This window comes from Rhea americana, unplaced genomic scaffold (genome assembly GCF_003343005.1).
Source record: "Rhea americana isolate MKP2758 unplaced genomic scaffold, rheAme1 scaffold_108, whole genome shotgun sequence".
Lineage (NCBI taxonomy): Eukaryota > Metazoa > Chordata > Aves > Rheiformes > Rheidae > Rhea > Rhea americana.
Window position 1 is genome coordinate 1,292,517 of NW_028185128.1, and position 18,669 is coordinate 1,311,185.

The 18,669-nt window shown below is 39.0% G+C and overlaps 1 protein-coding gene across 1 annotated transcript in view; it reads left to right on the forward strand.

The window, feature by feature from the left end:
* The window catches only part of STXBP5 (syntaxin binding protein 5), a 241,811-nt gene that overhangs the window by 119,734 nt on the left and 103,408 nt on the right, over positions 1-18,669 (forward strand). The window contains exon 2 of the mRNA XM_085310828.1: positions 1,293-1,390. Within this exon, the coding sequence (XP_085166954.1) occupies positions 1,293-1,390 (98 nt within the window). The remainder of the gene's footprint in view (positions 1-1,292; positions 1,391-18,669) is intronic.

Sequence of the window (18,669 nt, forward strand, 5' to 3'; positions counted from 1 at the left end):
CGCCGCCGGCAGCCGGTCGTGGGCGCGGGGGATGCGCCGCTGTGCGCCGCGGCGGGGGGCGGCCGCGCCGGTGCCTCTTGCGCCTGGAAAAGGCTGTAGCCGTTTGCTTGTGGCGGTCTCGCTGCAGCGGGCTCCCAGGTCGCCCCGACGCTGCTGTTGCAGCCCCTCCCCGGAGACGGAGAAAAGTTCCCTTTTCCTTTTCCTTTTGGGTTGTGCGTGATACAGTAACTGCGGTTAGTGCCTGCACACCTCAGAAAATGATGCAGCGAATTAATCCACCACGAGGAATAAAAGCTGATTTGAATATCAATACCCGTTTTTATCCTTGCAGTGCGCCCGTGGCCTAGCTTGATACGGCTGAGCTTGTTCTGTGGTTTCTTCTCCTTGCTTTATCTAGTATTGCAGGCATTTCTGCCGCTTTTACAAGTTGTTTGTGAGGGATGTGGGAACGAGCAGAGCTATTAGTTGCGTCTTGTTTACTGTAAAACACTGAGAGTGATGGGACACGTCTGCAACTTCTTCAAAGTAAAAGGAGTATATCAGAAGCTACCTTTGCGTTTATGAGGTGCTAAAATAAAGTTATTTTAAACTAAAGGTTTTGAAATTGAAAACCTAGTTTTGGCTAACCAAAAAGCTAAACACGCCGATAGCTTCAAATTAAAAAGAATCCCTTGGTCAAAGGGCTTTTGCTTTGGTTTCTTTTGTGAGCGGTTGGGTTTTTTTGAAGGGAGGAGAGGTGAAGAGATGTGTTCTGTGGAGGCTGGGTTTTTGTTTATGTTTTTCTTAAGGTGCTGGGAGAGGTTGCATTGTCATGTGGGCCTGTTGGAGTGAATTTGAAGTGGTTCTCTAAAAAGCAGGTCTAGTGATTTATAATAGTTATAATGACATTTCTGGCTTTGTTACCAAACTTCCTAGAACATCTCAGATTTTATTTGTTTAGTGCCTTTGGTAGAGCTGAAAACTGGAGTAGTGAGAGATGATGTGGATGAAAAAATAAAATGCAGCACTGATAGGTCTTTGCACAGAAGAAATGTAAGATTTGAATTAAGTTTCAATATTTATGACTGTTATCTAATGCTCAAGAATGAATGACTAGATTATGACTAAAACAATCCTTTATAATCAGTTCATGTAAGAGCATTCTGATTCCCAGTCTGTTGTTAAAATGCTTTATAGTTCCTTTCTTAACTGTGATTAAAACTGAATCCTATTCCCTAACGTATGATATTGATTTTTATTTATTTTTGGTCTGCTGCTTGTCCCATCATTACTGCAATGCTCTGACTTGTTAGACTGTACGCCACGGTTTCCCCTATCAACCTTCAGCCTTGGCATTTGATCCTGTTCAGAAAATACTGGCCATCGGGACTCAGACTGGAGCATTAAGGCTGTATCCTTTTGTATTCTGAAAAGGAAATCAGTGTATCTCACAAAAGTGACGTTTGGTTCTGCTGCTGGAACCATTAGGACATACTGTGGAAACCAGGTATGCATTTGAGGGGGACAAGGCTCTGATTTTTGTTGGGAGGGGTGGCCTGGCTGTTGCAGTTGTTGTATGTGTCAGTTCAGGTTGTGTCAACGATGTGAGGTATTGCTGCTCACTCCCCATTATCTCAAGTTAATGCATGTATTTTGTAAAGGGTTACTAGTGCACCAACAGTTCACAGCAGCCAAATGCAGATCTAAAGAGAGACCTGAGCTGAGCTCTGTTTCATTGTTGTTCTGCTGTACCCTGTGGAATTGAAAAATTCCAGGCTTCATGGGTTTTTTTTTCTGTCTTGCTCTTGAGAGAAGCTTTGCAGTATTGTAATTACCTGTCACTGCTTTTGTGCTGCCAAAAGATRGTTTAAAGGTGGGAAACTAAAACGTTCAGGATTTGTGTCTCGCTGATAGTCTACAAGTGACTGAGATGAGCATAATGAATTTGTGGAGTAAGCATCAGTAACCTTGTTTCTTTTTGTTCACTAAAAAGTGAACTACGCATATGTTAGTAGCCCTATCCATACAGTACTATCCAAGCCATGTAATAATGTACCTGTTTAAACCTTCAAAATAAAAGAAGGTGCCCCACAGATTCTTTAATCCACAGTGCTATTACCTTACTTAACAGAATAAATTGAATTCCCCGTTATCCTGAAATTGACTCAACTCTGACCTTTTCTGAGAGGGTTTAGGCCCTCTTGCTAGAAAAATTAAGTTAATCCGCTCTAAACTGCAGGTAAATTTCATCTCTTCCTTTGCTGCTCTCTGCTGCTTGTGGTATTCTGCCAGTAGAATTTTCCTGTTGTCTTCTGTAACATCACTATTTCATCTGCAAGGTTAATTGTCTTAAATGGGCTGTCTTAAACAAGATGAAAAGTTAGAATTTAAGTGTCAAATCGGAGGCTTAAAGAAAAGAAACTGAACTGAAGTAACTTGTATCAATACACAGATCTTGTGAGTTCAGAATATTACAGACATCGAAGTATGATTATACACTGATGGTGAATGCATATTTGAAACTAGCCTTAACTTAATAAATTCTGCTTTTTAAAAAGGTGACAAAATTGATTTAAATGAAGAATAAAGTTGGTGTTGGGGGAGGGGAGTTAATTGCACTCATAGTGGCAAAATAAATTACCTAGTGATACAGTGAGAAAATAAAAAGAAACATATAAGTGGTTTTAAGGTTGTTGCAGAAGGAAGAAGCAAAACATACTTGTTAAACATTTACTTGTTTGTAATTTTGGGCAATGTGATGTTCCAGGTTGGGTAATGACAACTTAATAAAATCTGTTATTGGCACTTGCCGTATACCGTTGACCACACTTCTGAATTCTCTTGAGTGTGATTTGCATTCTAAATAATCAGGAGAAGTGTTGCAGGGTTGCAGGGGAAGAAGCAGAGTTAGTTACAGGGGAAGCAGTAGCATTAACAGAAATGTATTTCCTAAGGGAAAGGGGTAATTTTCATGCAGAAGCCAAAACATTTGTGCTCCACTAATGAAGCGAAGACAAATATGCTTTTCTCTGGCAGTATCTTGATACCGATTTTGAATTGTAGAACTGGTTAAAAGCCCTTACTGTGGGCTGATAGATTAGCCCTGTAACCCAACAAGTCTGCAGAAGTTAAATCTTCTGTGATTTACTTACTTTTGGGGAAGGAGGGAGGGAAGAAAGCAGGAAGGAATGGATTCAGAAATATTCCAAATGTAAAACTAGGCTCTCACTTTATGCCTAGTGAAACTGGTTTGAAAAGCCTCTTTGGGAAGCAGTGGAACTTGTCAGAATTGTTTATTTGATTCTGCTGCTCATTGATGAAAACTCAAAAAGTGGTCTAGATCAGTGCTTGTTGACTTGCAAGACGTTTTACACTAAGCTTTTTACGAACAACAAATTAGGTGTAAAGATTCTTTAAAGTGGAACCACTTACTCCTCTCTCTGAGCTGCAAAATAGTTTTTAATTGAAAGGAGGTGTGGACTAGAAGGACTGAGAGTCAGTAAGAGTTATTCATTGAGAAGAAAATACTGAAAGTGGAAGGCAAGTCAATTCTCCCTTTCTTCTTCTTTATTCATGTTATGAGAGTATAGAAAAGTAGAGAACAGATAACACTTTTTCACTGCCTACCAGCAGCTGAAAGTTGGGTATTAGTGTTTGACTTGCATCTTCATATATACATACATATATACATACATACAGATACATATATATATATATGTAAAGAGCATTAAAGATAACATGTTGTTAAATAAACTAGCTAATGAGTTAAACTGTTCTAGATATGTAAAGAAATTAATGTTACAGTCCCGATTCACTTTGGGCAATTTATCCCTAATTTTACCTAATCACATTACAATATGTTCTCTATATCTGAGTAGTCTGCAACTTAGGTATTTTAACTTAAGGAACAGTGCTGACTAGGACAGCTTAACTGTGAGCAGGAATTTCTTAACTACACTGCCATCTCATTGTTACTTACAAGGATGCTGTAAGAACCAGTGGAGAAGTGCATTTTAATTCACAAATGCTAAATATTATCACATCTAATGTTGCAGTGATGTATGCAATATTAAAACTAAAACTTTTTCTTAAAGATTAATCAAAAGCTGGGGATAGAAGTATGCTGGAGTTCACTCCCTTTGTTTATTTATCAATTAATGGTAAATAAAGTAACACGAAGACTGTATCATTCTTCAAACTCACAATGTAATTTTGCAAATAGAAATATTAATCGATTGTTTCACTAATCTGATTAGAAGTAGAATTGCTGCTCTATTAATGTTATTTCTCTCTGTTCTTAGGTTTGATTAGTTAAAGCTGGAGAGGAGAACATTGTGAAGTTGATGATTTAGTGCACCAAAGGCAGAGCTGTGCAGGTCCATGCATTTAAGCAGCAGTTGGTCCTAGATCTTGTAGTTTTAATGGGGAGAGAGGTCCCTAGCATGTTAGGAAGAGACTGCTTATAATTTAAACTGTAAAATCTTTTGAGTTGCCAGAGTGATAGTTTTGGAATATTCACAAGTTTAACTTGAGCAGTATATCCCGTTTTCTTTTTTTTAATTGACTCCATTTCCAGAGTTTCTTAGAAATATTTCCAACTCAGATTTAGCTACCAGACTTAAAAGCAAATGCCTTTCTAAGACAGACTAATATTGCTCTGATATTATCCTTAATTAGAGAAGTATTTTCTGTCCTCTGTAGAAAGGAACAGATTGAGCAATTAATTATAAAGACTCTGTTCTTCCCATTCTACTTCTGTTCTCAGCCATGGACAAAGGCACTTGGTCACCTTACTGTGTATCAGGGAAAACTACAAGTATCCAACTTAGTAGGATACAACCTTGGTGTAATATCAGTTAGTGGACTCACTACTCCTGACTCCAAAACAGCCAGCTGACACCTCCTCCTTCCTCTGCATCATTAGGACTGACTGAAAATACTTAAGTCCTTAGATTTTATTTCCTGTATTGTGGGGGAAATAGAGTGGTGAGGAAAGCACAAGGACAGAAGCGTACCACTGAGTGACATCAAAATTTAAATTTATTTACTAAGAAGAGAGGGTAGCGGAGGTGGATAGTAATATCTACTCTATCTCACTCTCTCTAACTCACTCCAGTCCAGTTGTTCCCCCAAGTTCATTGTGCTGGTCATGGGCCACTCACTGCAGCTGGTAGAGATGTCAGAGTGCCAGCCAAGACTCAGACATTTATGTGTAGCAGTTCCACCTTCAGCTCAGCTTTCTGTAGCAGTGGTGGTTTGTGGATGTGTTCCCCACAAGGAGCTATTGTTCTCACAATATATTGCTTTCTAACTTACATGATCAGCATAAGCTGCCAGTAGCCTCATTTGCTATGTCACTRCAGGCCAATTTCTTTGACTTGCCCCCGTTCAACCCCCTTGTTGTTACTGGGGTTGCTATCACCCTCTGGTCTCCTGACCCAAATGCATTAGAAGGATGTAAAGTTTTTAAGTATATCTGTGCCTCTTTGTTTCTTTCCTGTACATACCTGAATCATAAGAGCAGGGCATGCATAGTCCAGAGCTTTTGGGTAAGCCTTGCAAGTTCAATGATCTGTACTTCGTTTTCCCAGCACATACGAAAGCCTTCTGATGAGTTTGTTAGTTACATATAGACAAGGTCTCACTTATCTTAATTGTGCTATTATGTGGTGGTGGCCTTTATCCCATGACCTCCTGACAACGTTCAGTGTCATGGGTAATGACCCTGATTCCATGTTGTCTGTTGTTAACTGTTCTATCATCAACAAGTTGCTTCCGTTTTCTGTACTTTAATTTTTCAATAGCAAAACTAGGACAATATATCAAATGAAAACCATTTTGATTGTCTGCCAAATTAAATGCAACATTTTTATTGGTGCTTCATGCCTTAAAAATCATTGTTTGGAGCAAGGAGCTCGGTCGCTCATAATAAAGAGAAGTCTACAAAGGAAGACTATTTCACTAGAAGTTTTTCAGGATAATGGAGTACAAGTAAAATTACAGTACCGTGCATTCCACACAGACTAAATTGTGCCTAGGACTCTTTATTCCCAAGCAAAATAGGTTCTTTAATTAGAGAGAGAGTTTTTTTTTTTTTCCTTTCTATTGCAAACCCAGTTCACAGGAAGGAAAAAAAATAGGTAGTTCGTCATTCTGTCATTAAATATCTGAAGATCCAAATCATTCTGAATGTCAGCATCTGTTCATTTCCCCCCCATTCTTTTCCGCAGGAAAAGAAGACTCTTATGTAAGCAAATGAGTGAAGTTGTCTTATATTTGAAGCATATAAAACTTGCTTTGTGACTTCCATTCTTTGGCCTTTGTGAGAAGAATGTGCAACTGTTAAATTCTTTGATGAAAATAGCTGAAAGCCTACATGTGTGCTTCCATGCAGTCCATTTCTGATGAAATGATTATGTTACAGCATCTGGATAATTTTGCTCTAGATGTATACCAAAATTCAAGCAATTCAATGAAATCTCTGGTGCTTTAACAAAATTCTGTTTCAGACTCGCTGTGACATTACTGCATTCATTAAAATACTTGCTTTTCTTTTTGACAATTCGTACTACTATTTTGTTCTTGTTTTGATACTAGTTCCTTGGCTTTGCTTGCTTTTTGAGGAGTAAGTCTAACTGTGTTTTCCTTTTTTTGTTTTCCTTTTTTCTTTTCCTTTTTCCTATCACTGAAGTATCTACTTAAGGTATTTTTTTGGAGTAGCTGTACTCCTGTTTTTTCTACCTGCAGCAGGAGGAGTGGTAGAGTGGTGACTGGAGTTCTGTTTAAAGCACTCAGAGGAAAGATTTCTGTTTTTACACCAGGCATCTAATCATAAAATTAGGCCTGCTTCAGGTAGGGGATTGGACCAGAGGACCCTGAGAGTTCCTGTCCAACCTAAATTATTCTGTGATTCTATATTGTCTATGAATCTATCAATGTCATACTGAGTAGTTGTTTTGTGAGGTGTCAGATTTTTTGGGGCATTTGTACACCAAATAAAAGAGTCTCAATATATGCCAGTATTTTTCTGGGCTTTGAACAAATCTTCCTGTTCTAGGAAGAGTACATCAGTAAAACCATGAAAAATATTGAAGTAATATCATGCCAGAGCAACTCTGTGATTACCTATTAACAAGAAAATGTTTGACTACCTTACCACCAATTCACATCAAACAGTAGTTTAACAAGAACAAAAAAGTACTTTGGTTATAACATACATTTTYTGTCTTACCACACTTTTTTTTCTTTTTACATTACCACATTTCTTATTGCATCTTCTAGCATTTGATTTGCGTGGATAACATTAGTTCTCATAGAGCGTTCTTTCAATGAAAAATCCCGGTCCCCTAAATGAAAGAGATCATCTGGCCTTTGGATATGCCTGAATGAAGTAAGACCAAAATGATGGTATGATGTGTAACTCTTAAAAATGCATGAAATTACGTAGAATTAGTCTTACCCAGAGACAGCTATGAATGAGTTCTTCAGAATTTTATAGGATATATGTATTCTTAAATCCACAGTAAAAAGTATTGGGAGAGTTGGTGTACATCCATCGCAGCAAGAAAACTAGATCTTTGAGGATTTACCGCATGTACCATAATTTTACAAAACAGCACCTTCTAGTTGTGATTGTTGTTCAGAAATCATAGAATCAGTCAGGTTGGAAGGGACCTCTGGAGATCATCTAGTCCAACCTCCCTGCTCAGCAGGGTCACCTAGAGCATGTTGGACAGGGTTGCATCCAGGCAGGCCTTGAATATCTCGAGAAGGAGACTCCACAACCTCTCTGGGCAACTTGTTCCAGTGCCTGAAGTACAACTGTATTGTCTCACGCTGTACTGTACAAAAATGAACTTCAGCATTTCTTTCTTGTAGCTGCTCTACCAGCAAAGTAGGAACTTAATTGGTATAGCCTTGTAACCTCAAACTTGCTGAATCGTAATGAGTTTGGGGGGGGGGGAAATACCTTCAGTAAAACTTAAAGAGCTTACAAGGCTACCAGTGTTAACACTRCACAAACATAGTTTGTTTCTTTGCACCTCCCAGCTCTTCTTGAACCACTAAGGTGGTATGGATCGTGCAGTCTTATCTTTCTTATCCTCACAGCAGTATAAAACCCCGCTACTAAAAATGAACTAGGTGAAAATGAACTAGGATTTTAGAGTAAAATGTAACAGGAAATTGGATAGTTGGGACCCAACTTAGACTTTCAGACTTCTGGTGCAGTGCACTGACTCTAAATTTGAGGTTTTACTGAACTTGTTTTTTCTCTGTCACTGTGCAAGGGCTATTAGAATTGAAATACTATTATTGCTGCAGTAGAAAAAATCAGTTTCAGTAGTGTCGTGTCTGGAAAAGAAGTGACTCACAGTTTGAGATGTGATAAAGAGAATTTGAAAGCACAATTTATGATGGCAAACTCATTCTAACAAAACTTCCTGTTTGACAGAAATTTAATAATTGCATTAGACTTCTGGGCGTCAAGGGTCTCTGTTTTTACAGAGGTTTTACAAAGCAAAGCTATGAATTTTTCTGGATTACCATTAAAGTGACCAGAAGAGATACTCTCGGTTATTGGTTTGTATGTATGCTATTGCCTTTCTAGAATCTTTCTTTATTTCTCAGTTTTCTAGAATAGTACAAAACTTGCCTTATTTCTCAGGGTTTCTGTGCTTAAGTTTGTACTTGTAGAGTTGTATAGGTAGCATGTCAATGAAAATCGACTTGTAAATTGTTACGTTATATATGAAATTCAATAGAACTGAAGAACTTGGATTTTGGGAACAGTTCCCTTAGACCTTAATCTTAACTCTCTGGTAGTGGCTTCAATGCTGCAATAGGTTTCTGTCTTCTAATCTCTTGGATTTTCTCTCTCCCTCTTGCTGTGGCTCATCTTGTAGTGCACCATCAAATTGTACTTTTTTTTTTTTTTTTTTTTTTGGGGGGGGTGGGGGGTGGAAATTGTAATTAGCTCCTCAAAGTGCATCTGGCTTAGTAGGCAAGGCAGTAATTCAGAGTTTTCATTCTTTGACATAAAGTGTATTTGTCTGCTGGCCAAAAGTAGTAGTTTGTTGTACTTGTTATCCAAGTCTGTGTATGAGTGTGCATTGCTGTCTGCTGCTAGTAGTTTGTCTTTCAGTAGCTTTTGAAGTAAGCTCACTTTATGTTGAATTGTTGGTTTGAATTGTGTTACCAGAATTGATGCTTGAATGCTAATTGAGGCTATGCCAGTGTCTTAATATTTGAGTCAACGAGTTATACTCAGGTGACCCTTTTCATATCAACTCTTCTAACATAGACACTTGCTAATAATATAGCTTACATAATTATCAAGGAGTTATTTGTATACTACTACTACATTATTACTTCTGCTAACTTCTAATGTGTGAATACAGATGAATATCTGATGACATAATTTGTATCTCTGGAAGCAATACTTGCGTCACTGAATTTAAGCCTAGCTTAAAAGAATTAAAGTCATAGAAATAGCTAAAACAAATTTAAGTGATGAAGACTGGTAGAATAGTGTACCTCCTTATTTAGTAGATAGTTCTGTCAGCCTCCAGAGGCTTACCCTGAATCCTGATTTGTCTTTTACAGTGCTTTTGTGAAAGCACTTTTTCTGTGTAACTTAGTATTTTTAGTGGCTAGTTTTTAGTCTGATCTGGCTGACACACATCTCTAGATGTTTTGTTTAATGCAGTTTCTACTACAGAGGAAGGCAATTCTGTCTCAGAGTCAAAATCTCTCTTTGCTGAGAAATTCCGAATCACTGCTTTTATGTCTGATGTTTATACACCTTAAAATCAGTCTTGGTCTGTGTAGTAGCAGTTTTAACTGAATCACTTCACTTCCTGCAAAGATCTAGTCTGTTTTGGATACATAAACTTCTCTTTAGAAATATGGATCCTGGGTATTAATAGCCCCACTCTTGAGGGAGCTATGTCAATTGCTGAATTAAGGCKGACTCTTAAACTGTATTAGTCAAAATTTTTTATTGAAGTTTAGGGATAGAGGTTCCCTAGTTGTTTGTCCTCAGTAATTCTACTCTGCATCACTGGTTCTGTACTTCAGGGATTTTTATCCTTCACTTGAATTTTGTTATCCTAAATGTCAAGAATAGTGAATGTGTGTAAAACTTGGAATGTGTGTGTTCTATTAGTACAGGAAAGCAAAGTGCAAGATGAAATGCTTGGAGTAATGTTAGCTATTGCTGGTCAGGTAACATCTGAAACCCAAACATCTGAACACCCAAAACATCTGAAACTCAATTTGTTCATAATAGCAATGAAGCTGAAGCTGAAATACTTGACAAAGTGCAGTGCAGTCTGAAGTGTTGCAGTTTGCAAAATCAGCTACTTGGTCACTGTTTGACAGAGAGCAAAATACATAGCTTGATAGAAATACTTAAAAGCCACTTTTTCTTTAATAGTTTTATTGAATATCATGGAGTTTTGTTTCTTAAATAACTTTGAGTATCTTTTTGTTTTTTGTTTCTTAAATACCTTAAAGATACTAAAATTTGATATCTGCTTGGACAACTTGAAGCTTGATTTGTTTCTAAAACTGAGATAATTACAGTGACTACTTCTTCCATGTCAGGAATAATTCTTAGCCTATCCTACTCAAACTGGAAAGACAGACCTTTCATAACAGCAAGTACAGCTGGAGAGAGGAGGGAGAGACACTTAGATTTCCCCACCAAGAAAGGTGATAGACTAGACTCATCCTTTTGCGGTCTCTCCCATGGATTTTGCAAGAACAATTTGTCTCTTCACAATTTGTCTCCTCCTGCTCCCATAATCCTGTGGAAAGTATTCGCCAGAGCTATCTTAACCTTGGAAACGGGGGATCTAAAGAAAGGATGCAGATTCRAAGAAAGCAAGGACTCTGTACTTCTGCTTAGGGAGCTAGCATTTTATTGTCTGATTCATCTCAGTTCAAGAAGAGGGATGCATTACATAGCCTCCTGAAGCTTCCAGGCATGTACTCTTAAYGTATTTGATTAATGTTTTTAGATTTTTGGTTCACGTTAAGGTGAAATATTTGGTACTACAGGAATAGCCAACTAAAGAAGTAATCCAGATGGCATCCAGTGTTTTTGATAGCCTTTTCTATTAAAAGTCTCTTTCCCACCTAGCAAGCTCTTAGGCAGCAGGACAAAAGTGATTTTCTTCTGTCTACTTGCTTATTAGGGAAAAAGTAATGCCAGATTTTTGTGATTGTTTAATGTTAAATTGATAGAACTAACATGCTCGTATTTTTTTTAAGCGTATGGTCTACCTAGTCTTACCTTTTTAAACAGAACAGATGTTCATCTTCACAGTTGAAAACCATTCTTGACTGAACTTTGTGGTGCTGGTATTGGAAGCTTAGTTACTAATCTTCAGTGATGCTTGTTTACATGCAGAATGGTGTGCATAACAAGTTTTGCAACATTCCCTTTTAATACATTTTCCAAACTTGTGTAGTAATTTGGCACAATGAGATTATTTTCAGAGCCACCTTTAAATTGCAAATAACAAGGAAAGCAACCAAAACCAGTAGGCTGGAACTCAATTTTTCTTGCATGGTGAATACCCTCTCATTTTTTAACATAATTAGGTGGAAAACACAGAATTGTTGAAAGAAAATCTGGTAAGTTACTAAACTAGGAAAAATAGATTAAGTAGCCTTCCTTTCTAAGTACATAGTCTTGTTGTTGGTAATATCCCTATGTTTTCATAAAGGCTGCACTCCAAAGAGAATATTATTCGAATAACATCCATTCACATAGAATACTGTGATTTTTAAGCTTGTTTTGTTTTCACATCTCCTCAATCTTTCATTTCAAGAAAGAGATCCTAAAGCTTTTTGCCATTCTGCACAGTATATGACTGCCTAGGACTTGACTGTGGTAACTGTTCTCTTTTTGGCATTAACTGTGGAAGTACTGTGAATATAGTAAGCCAAATTATGTTACTATTCGAAGAAATAGTAAAAAATATATACCATAGAACGGAACTTAGATATGATTTAGAGGATGCTGTGAGGAAGACCCGGCAGTAGTTAACTACTTTAACCTTGGGTTTTTTTCTGTCTTAAGTAACAAATGATTAAAAAAAACAATTTCTGGATTATTTAACTACTGTAACTTAAGAAAACTGCTTGTGTTTCTTGCATATGAACATGCTGTTAATAACTTCCAGATCAGATAAATGCTGTTTTGGGTAAAAAATATTGCAGGGAGGAGGTGGTATTTCCTGAGCAAGCTTACTTGACTTTAGATAATGTTTTCTTTCTGCTGGCAAATTCCAGTGGGAGAGGCCACTGGAGCAGCAAAACACATCAGCATGTGGTGACAGTGAAGCTCAGCTACAAAATGTTTTGGAACTGCTGATTTACATTTTAGCTTGTCATAACCAGAAGCAATTCCAGTACTTAGTGTCTTGTGCAAAACAGTGAAGTCTGTCTAATCTTCAGACCAAATTTTGATGACATTTGTGCAGCTTCTTTACCTCCTGTTGATTTCTTTGGATAAATTGACTGAAAGTTAGTAAACTTCCTTTTTACTGCAGAAAAGTTAGTTGCAACTCATTTAGTCTAGTTGTGCTAGCATTAGGAGCCATAAAGGCTTCTGTTACAGCAGTCTGCAAATACAGCTCTAGGGAAAAAAAAGGCAATCTCTAGTGATCTACAAGTAGGTAGATGCATCATAACTGGTGCATAGCTATGAGTTAAGATTTAAATGATCATTATTTGAATTTATCAGTGCATTAGCTGTTGGGCCCCCTGCTTTCTAGCAGAACTGACTTGTGTTTTCTCTAAACCTTTGATTTAAAGCTAGCTCTATTTTAGTATCGGAGATTACAGTTCCAAAGGGACCAGAAATGTGATTGTGTGTAGTTTAAATGTGAGTATCAGGTAGTAACTAAAAAATTGTCTTATTGATTAGTTTTCTCCATTATAAAATAGCTGCTCCTAAAAATTAGGCTGTTACTGTTATTGAACATGAGGATAAAATCTTCTGCCTTGGCATAATAAGCTCTAGTGGTGATCATCATCCTAAGTTCCTTTAGCAAATRAGGGCTGGCTGCTAGAGATGTTCCTGTCTCATTTCATTCCAGGAGACAGTAGAAGGCCTTACCATTTTGSTAAGCTGTGGGCAGACTGTCCTACATTAAGTACTCAAAAATGACCATAACTCCTCTGTATCTGGCGTACCCTGACTTGGGCAGAATATTTAAATTCTAGCTGTTACTTTAGTGAAATGCTTATTAAAGAGGTTAGTTCAAACCTTCCTCTGCCTCGTTGCCCCCCCCCCCCCTGGAAAAAAAAGAGGAAAAAAAGAAAGAAAATGTTAGGTGAGGTGTTTGGTGTTTGCCTACCTACAGGCTTTCATAACTCAGTTAAAATTGGGTTGTACTTTATGAATGCAGTCTTTTTCCATTTCAGGATTGTGGACTGTGGACAAGTCCATTGCTTGTCAATCTGCAGAAACTTGAGAGACACTATTTCAATTCCAGAAATACAGCTTAGATGTTCAGAAGTTCTGGATATAATTTTATAGTAATTCACTTGTCTAAGTTCAAGCTGGCATTTATTTGAATATAATATGTTTGCATATATATTTAATGTACTATATAGTATATAATACACACACTATTATGCATATATAATGTATATAATATACTAAAGACAAATAGAATCAGTTTAACCTAGATCTTCGCTGAGCTGTAGTGGTCACASTAGTCAAAGTACAAGACTTCAAATCAGTGGCTGGTGATTTTTTTTTTTCCTTTGAACCAAACTCTTGAAACTTGGCTTTTGGCTTTTTGATTTGTTATTAACAACTGTGCCCCACGCAGAAGCGTGAAAGAGCCTGGTGACTAAAACAAAGCAGCATTTTGCCGGTATATAGAACACTGGTGTGCCCACATCTTCAGTCCCTGTGTTTATTTCTTGTGTCTGCATTTTAAGAAAGATGCCATGGAACTAGAGGAAGGAGACTGAAATGATTGAGAATATACTGGCTGCCTTACAAAATGCCTTACAAGAAAATTAAAAATGCTTGGTTGTCTTTGTTTGATGGAGGGAAATACGATCAAGGATTGCAAGATCAGGAGGACAGAGGTTAAAATGAATGCTGAGCTGTCAGCAATTCCCACAGTGTGAGAACTACAAGGCATTCACTAAAGCGGTATGAGACTGGTTTAAAAGAGATACAAGAAAATATTTTTTAATTTGAATATACTAGATAATGAAATTCTAGAATTTCTTGCCACAGGAGTTTGTGGATGCAGGTAACAGAGTATTCAGGAGGGGAGCAGGCATATTCACAGGCAGTGATTCTGTAAACAGACACTAAAGGAGACTAAATGGGGATTTATCATCTAATATGTGTAATCCAGCAGTAGTGGTTTGTTTGAGTTTGGAAAGGGAACAGGCTGCAAAAAGTGGCCAGGCTTGTATGCTCTCCTTAAATTGCATTTTCTATTGCTGTTGTAGGAGGCAAATTATGGACAGGATGGAYGTTTGGTTTGACCCAGTACGGTGGTTCCTGTGGTATTAGTCTGGCGGAGTTCTGTTAGAGCAGATTCCTTAACTGTAAAGTTTTTCAACAGTATGATTACGCAAACTTCTTCATTTCAACATCATGTTGCAATAATTGCTATAAATGCAACTTAAAATTTTACAAGCCTGTATTGTTCATTACAAAGAAATAATTTTTGATGCTTAAGCAAAATTTATGTGATGCCTGATGAATACCTCATGAAACAATTTCTGTGGTGTGGTGTAATGTAAAATGCTAAAAGTGATGGTGCAATACAGTGGTGAGATGTAATGTCTAAGAAGCTGGCATGTAAACTTGCATGTGATTATCATACTATGATCTGTTAATGTTCTGTTTTTTTCTATCTGTAACTGAGGTTACTGTTGCAATTTGAACATGGTATGTTAAGCAAATTCAGAAACCGCTGCCATGGAATAAGTTTTGAGGAAAACTTCTTCATGCTGGTCTTAAAACTTGCCATAGTATCTTATTACAATAGCTTTATTCAACTTTTGGTAGAATCATAGAATTGGTAAGGTTGRAARGGACCTCTGGAGATCATCTAGTCCAACCTCCCTGCTCAGCAGGGCCTCCTAGAGCATGTTAGACACGGTTGCATCCAGCCCGGCCTTGAAGATCTCCAGAGAAGGAGACTCCRMAAWCTCTCTGGGCAACCTGTGCCAGGGCTTCGTCACTCTCACAGTGAAGAAATTCCCCCTCACGGTCAAGCGGAACTTCCTGTGCTTCAATTTCTGCCCATTGCCTCTTGTCCTGTCACATGGGACAACTGAAAACTGAGTTTAGTCCCATCCCCTTGGCACCCCTCCTTCAGATACTTACACACATTGATAAGATCCCCCCTGAGTCTTCTCTTCCTCAGGCTGAAGAGGCCCAGCTCTCGGAGCCTTTCCTCGTAGGGCAGGTGCTCCAGCCCTCTGATCATCTTTGTAGCCCTACGCTGGACTCTCCAGTAGCTCCATGTCTCTCTTGTGATGGGGAGCCCAGAACTGGACACAGTAGTCGAAATGAGGCCTCCCCAGGACTGAGTAGAGGGGCAGGATCACCTCCCTCGACCTGCTTGCAACGCTCTTCCTAATGCAGCCCATTGGCCTTCTCGGCACAAGGGCACGTTGCTGGCTCATGGTCMACYTGTCATCCACCAGCACTCCCAGGTCCTWCTCTGCAGAGCTGCTCTCCAGCAGGTCAGCCCCCAGCTTGTACTGGTGCCTAGGGTTATTCTCTGCACTTGCCCTTGTTGAACCTCTGGAGGTTCCTCTCTGCCCAGCTCTCCAGCCTGTCCAGGTCTCTCTGAATGGCAGCACAGCCCTCAGGTGTGTCAGCCACTCCTCCCAGCTTGGTATCATCAGCAAACTTGCTGAGGATGCACTCTGTTCCCTCATCCAGGTCATTGATGAAGAAGCTGAACAGGATTGGACCCAGGACTGAGCCCTGGGGGATGCCACTAGCCACAGGCCTCCGGCTGGACTCCACGCCACTGATGACGACCCTCTGAGCTCTGCCTTTCAGCCAGTTCTCAGTTTACCTCACTGTCCGCTCATCTATCTGACTTGCACTTCCTGAGCTTCTCTAGGAGGATATYRTGGGAGACAGYGTCAAAAGCCTTGCTGAAGTCAAGGCATACAACGTCCACTGCTCTCCCCTCATCTACCCAGCCAGTCATTCCATCAGAGAAGGCTATCGGATTGGTTAAGCAGGATTTCCCCTTGGTGAATCCATGCTGACTCCTCCTGATCACCTTTTCCTCCATATGTCTGGAGAGACATCCAGATTGAGCTGCTCCATCACCTTTCCAGGAATGGAAGTGGGGCTGACTGACCTATAGTTGCCTGGATCCTCCTTCTTGCCCTTCCTGAAGACTGGGGTGACATTGGCTTTCTTCCAGTCCTCAGGCAGCTCTCCAGTTCTCCATGATGGAGATGCTAGATGATGCTGAAGATGATGAACAGCAGCCTGGCAACAATGTTTGCCAGCTGCCTCAGTACCTGTGGGTGCATCCTATAAGGGCCAATGGATTTGTGAACATCAAGCTTGCCCAGAAGATCTCTAATCTTATTCTCCTCAACCAAATGAAAGTCTTCCTTTTTCCAGACTTTCTCCGTGGTCTCCAGGCTCTGGGATTCATGGGGGCTGCCCTTAGCAGTGAAGACTGAAGCAAAGAAGGCATTCAGTAATTCTGCCTTCTCTGTATCCCTTGTCACCAGGGCCCCCGCCCCATTCAGTAGTGGGCCCATGTTTTCCCTAGTCCTCCTCTTGCTGCTGATGTATTTGAAGAAGCCCTTCCTRTTGTCCTTGATATCCCTTGCCAGACTCGATTCCAACTGGGCCTTAGCCTTCCTTGCTGCATCTCTACATACTCTGACAGCATTCCTGTAATTCTCCCAAGTAGCCTTTACCTCTTCCACATTCTGTGTACTTTCTTCTTCTGTCTGAGTTTTGCGAGGAGCTCCTTGTTCACCCATGCAGGTCTCCTGCCCCTTTTGCTGGACTTCTTACTCATAGGGCTGCACCAGTCTTGAGCTTGGAGGAAGTAATGCTTACTCTTCTAATTTACAGAGTAATGAATTAGCATTTTTAGGAATCTGATCTTGCTTGTTGTAGGGAATGTCATCCAGAAGGACTATTCTTACAAAAATATTCCTGAAATAATATTTATTATCAAACTTGAAGAATCAGCAGATTTCAGTTACAAAGCAGGTAAAATACTTCAGTTTGAATACTTCATCCACGTGATCTGTTCAACAACAGTAAAACAAAGTAGAAAATCCTGTTTGGATTAAAAAAAAACCATGTATACTGAAGCCTCTCATTGTCAATCATAGTCCACTAAAATGAATATAATTGTAACTATTAATGCAAATGTAGACATAATTTTGTGGGGATTCACTTCTGGCTAAACACAACTGAATTGTGGATACTGTTGGTGTCATTTTAGTGTGTTACTGGAGTTGAGTTCTGTGTGCAAGTACCTTTAAAGATGATCAGGGTAAGTTCATTCTTTGAGAGATACAGAAACATTATAAATGTACTATTTTCAGCTTCTAATAAAAACTTAAAAAAAAAAAATCAAGCATCCTGAAGTGTATTAATGCTCTATGAAGGCAATGTCTATTACTTGGTGTGTTACTTCTTTAATTGTCATTATTAGTAGTTATTTTCAGAGAAAATTGCATTCGGCACACCGTTTTTTCCCTCTTTGACTGCAATGCATGTGTGAGCCAATCATGATCTTCTTAAATAGAATAAAACTTCTTAGTCAGTTCCTACAACAGTCCATTAGATAATATTCCTTTTTCATTAGTATGTGAAGAGATATTATGAGATTGTTCCTTTTATAGTTGCTATTTTGAATGATGGGGGATTTTTCAGTTAATAGAAATAATCTCTGCTTGTCTTTCAAAAAGTAGTTAAGTCTGTCTTAAACATACACAGTTTTCAGTGTTTGTAGGTGACGTTGGATTTTCTTATCAAATGGTTCTTCAAAAATAGTCTCACTRTATTCCGATGTGCTTTTATACTGTCCTGCTTCTGTCATTTGTACTGGAAACTTTTCATGAACAAGAGCTACGAGAACACATCCATGCTGTAAGAGGCCATCCCAAGTGATCTCAGCCTAATAATTCTGTCTTCTTTTCTCCTCTGATTCAAGGGGATCAAATTCATGTTGTGTGTGGCTTTGGGGTAGGGAGGAGGCTTAATTCGGTTCTCTCTCTCTCTCTCTCTCTCTCTCTCTCTCTCTCTCTCTCTCTCTCTTTTTTTTTTGTCTTGACTGTACAGCCCTCCTGTAATTTGAAGACCATCTATTCTCTACACGTTCTGCAAGTTTGTCACTCTTGATTAAACAGCCTACCTCTTTCAGCTTTCCTAAGCAGGCATGCTTTTCTAGCATCTTAAGACTCTTGTTGTCCTACTCAGGATACGCTCAAATTTGTCTCCTTGTACTGAAATAAGGCACCTTAAACATACTGCAGGCCTCCCTACTGCTAAGTAGAGTGAAATTACACTCCATGCATTGTTTTATGTTGTTATGCTCCCAGTCATTTCTCAAGTGTATATCCATGAAAATGATGTGAAACAGTGCACACAGGTTTGTCTGTTTGTTGATGCCTTTCTGGTAGGCTTCAGAATGAGCTTGG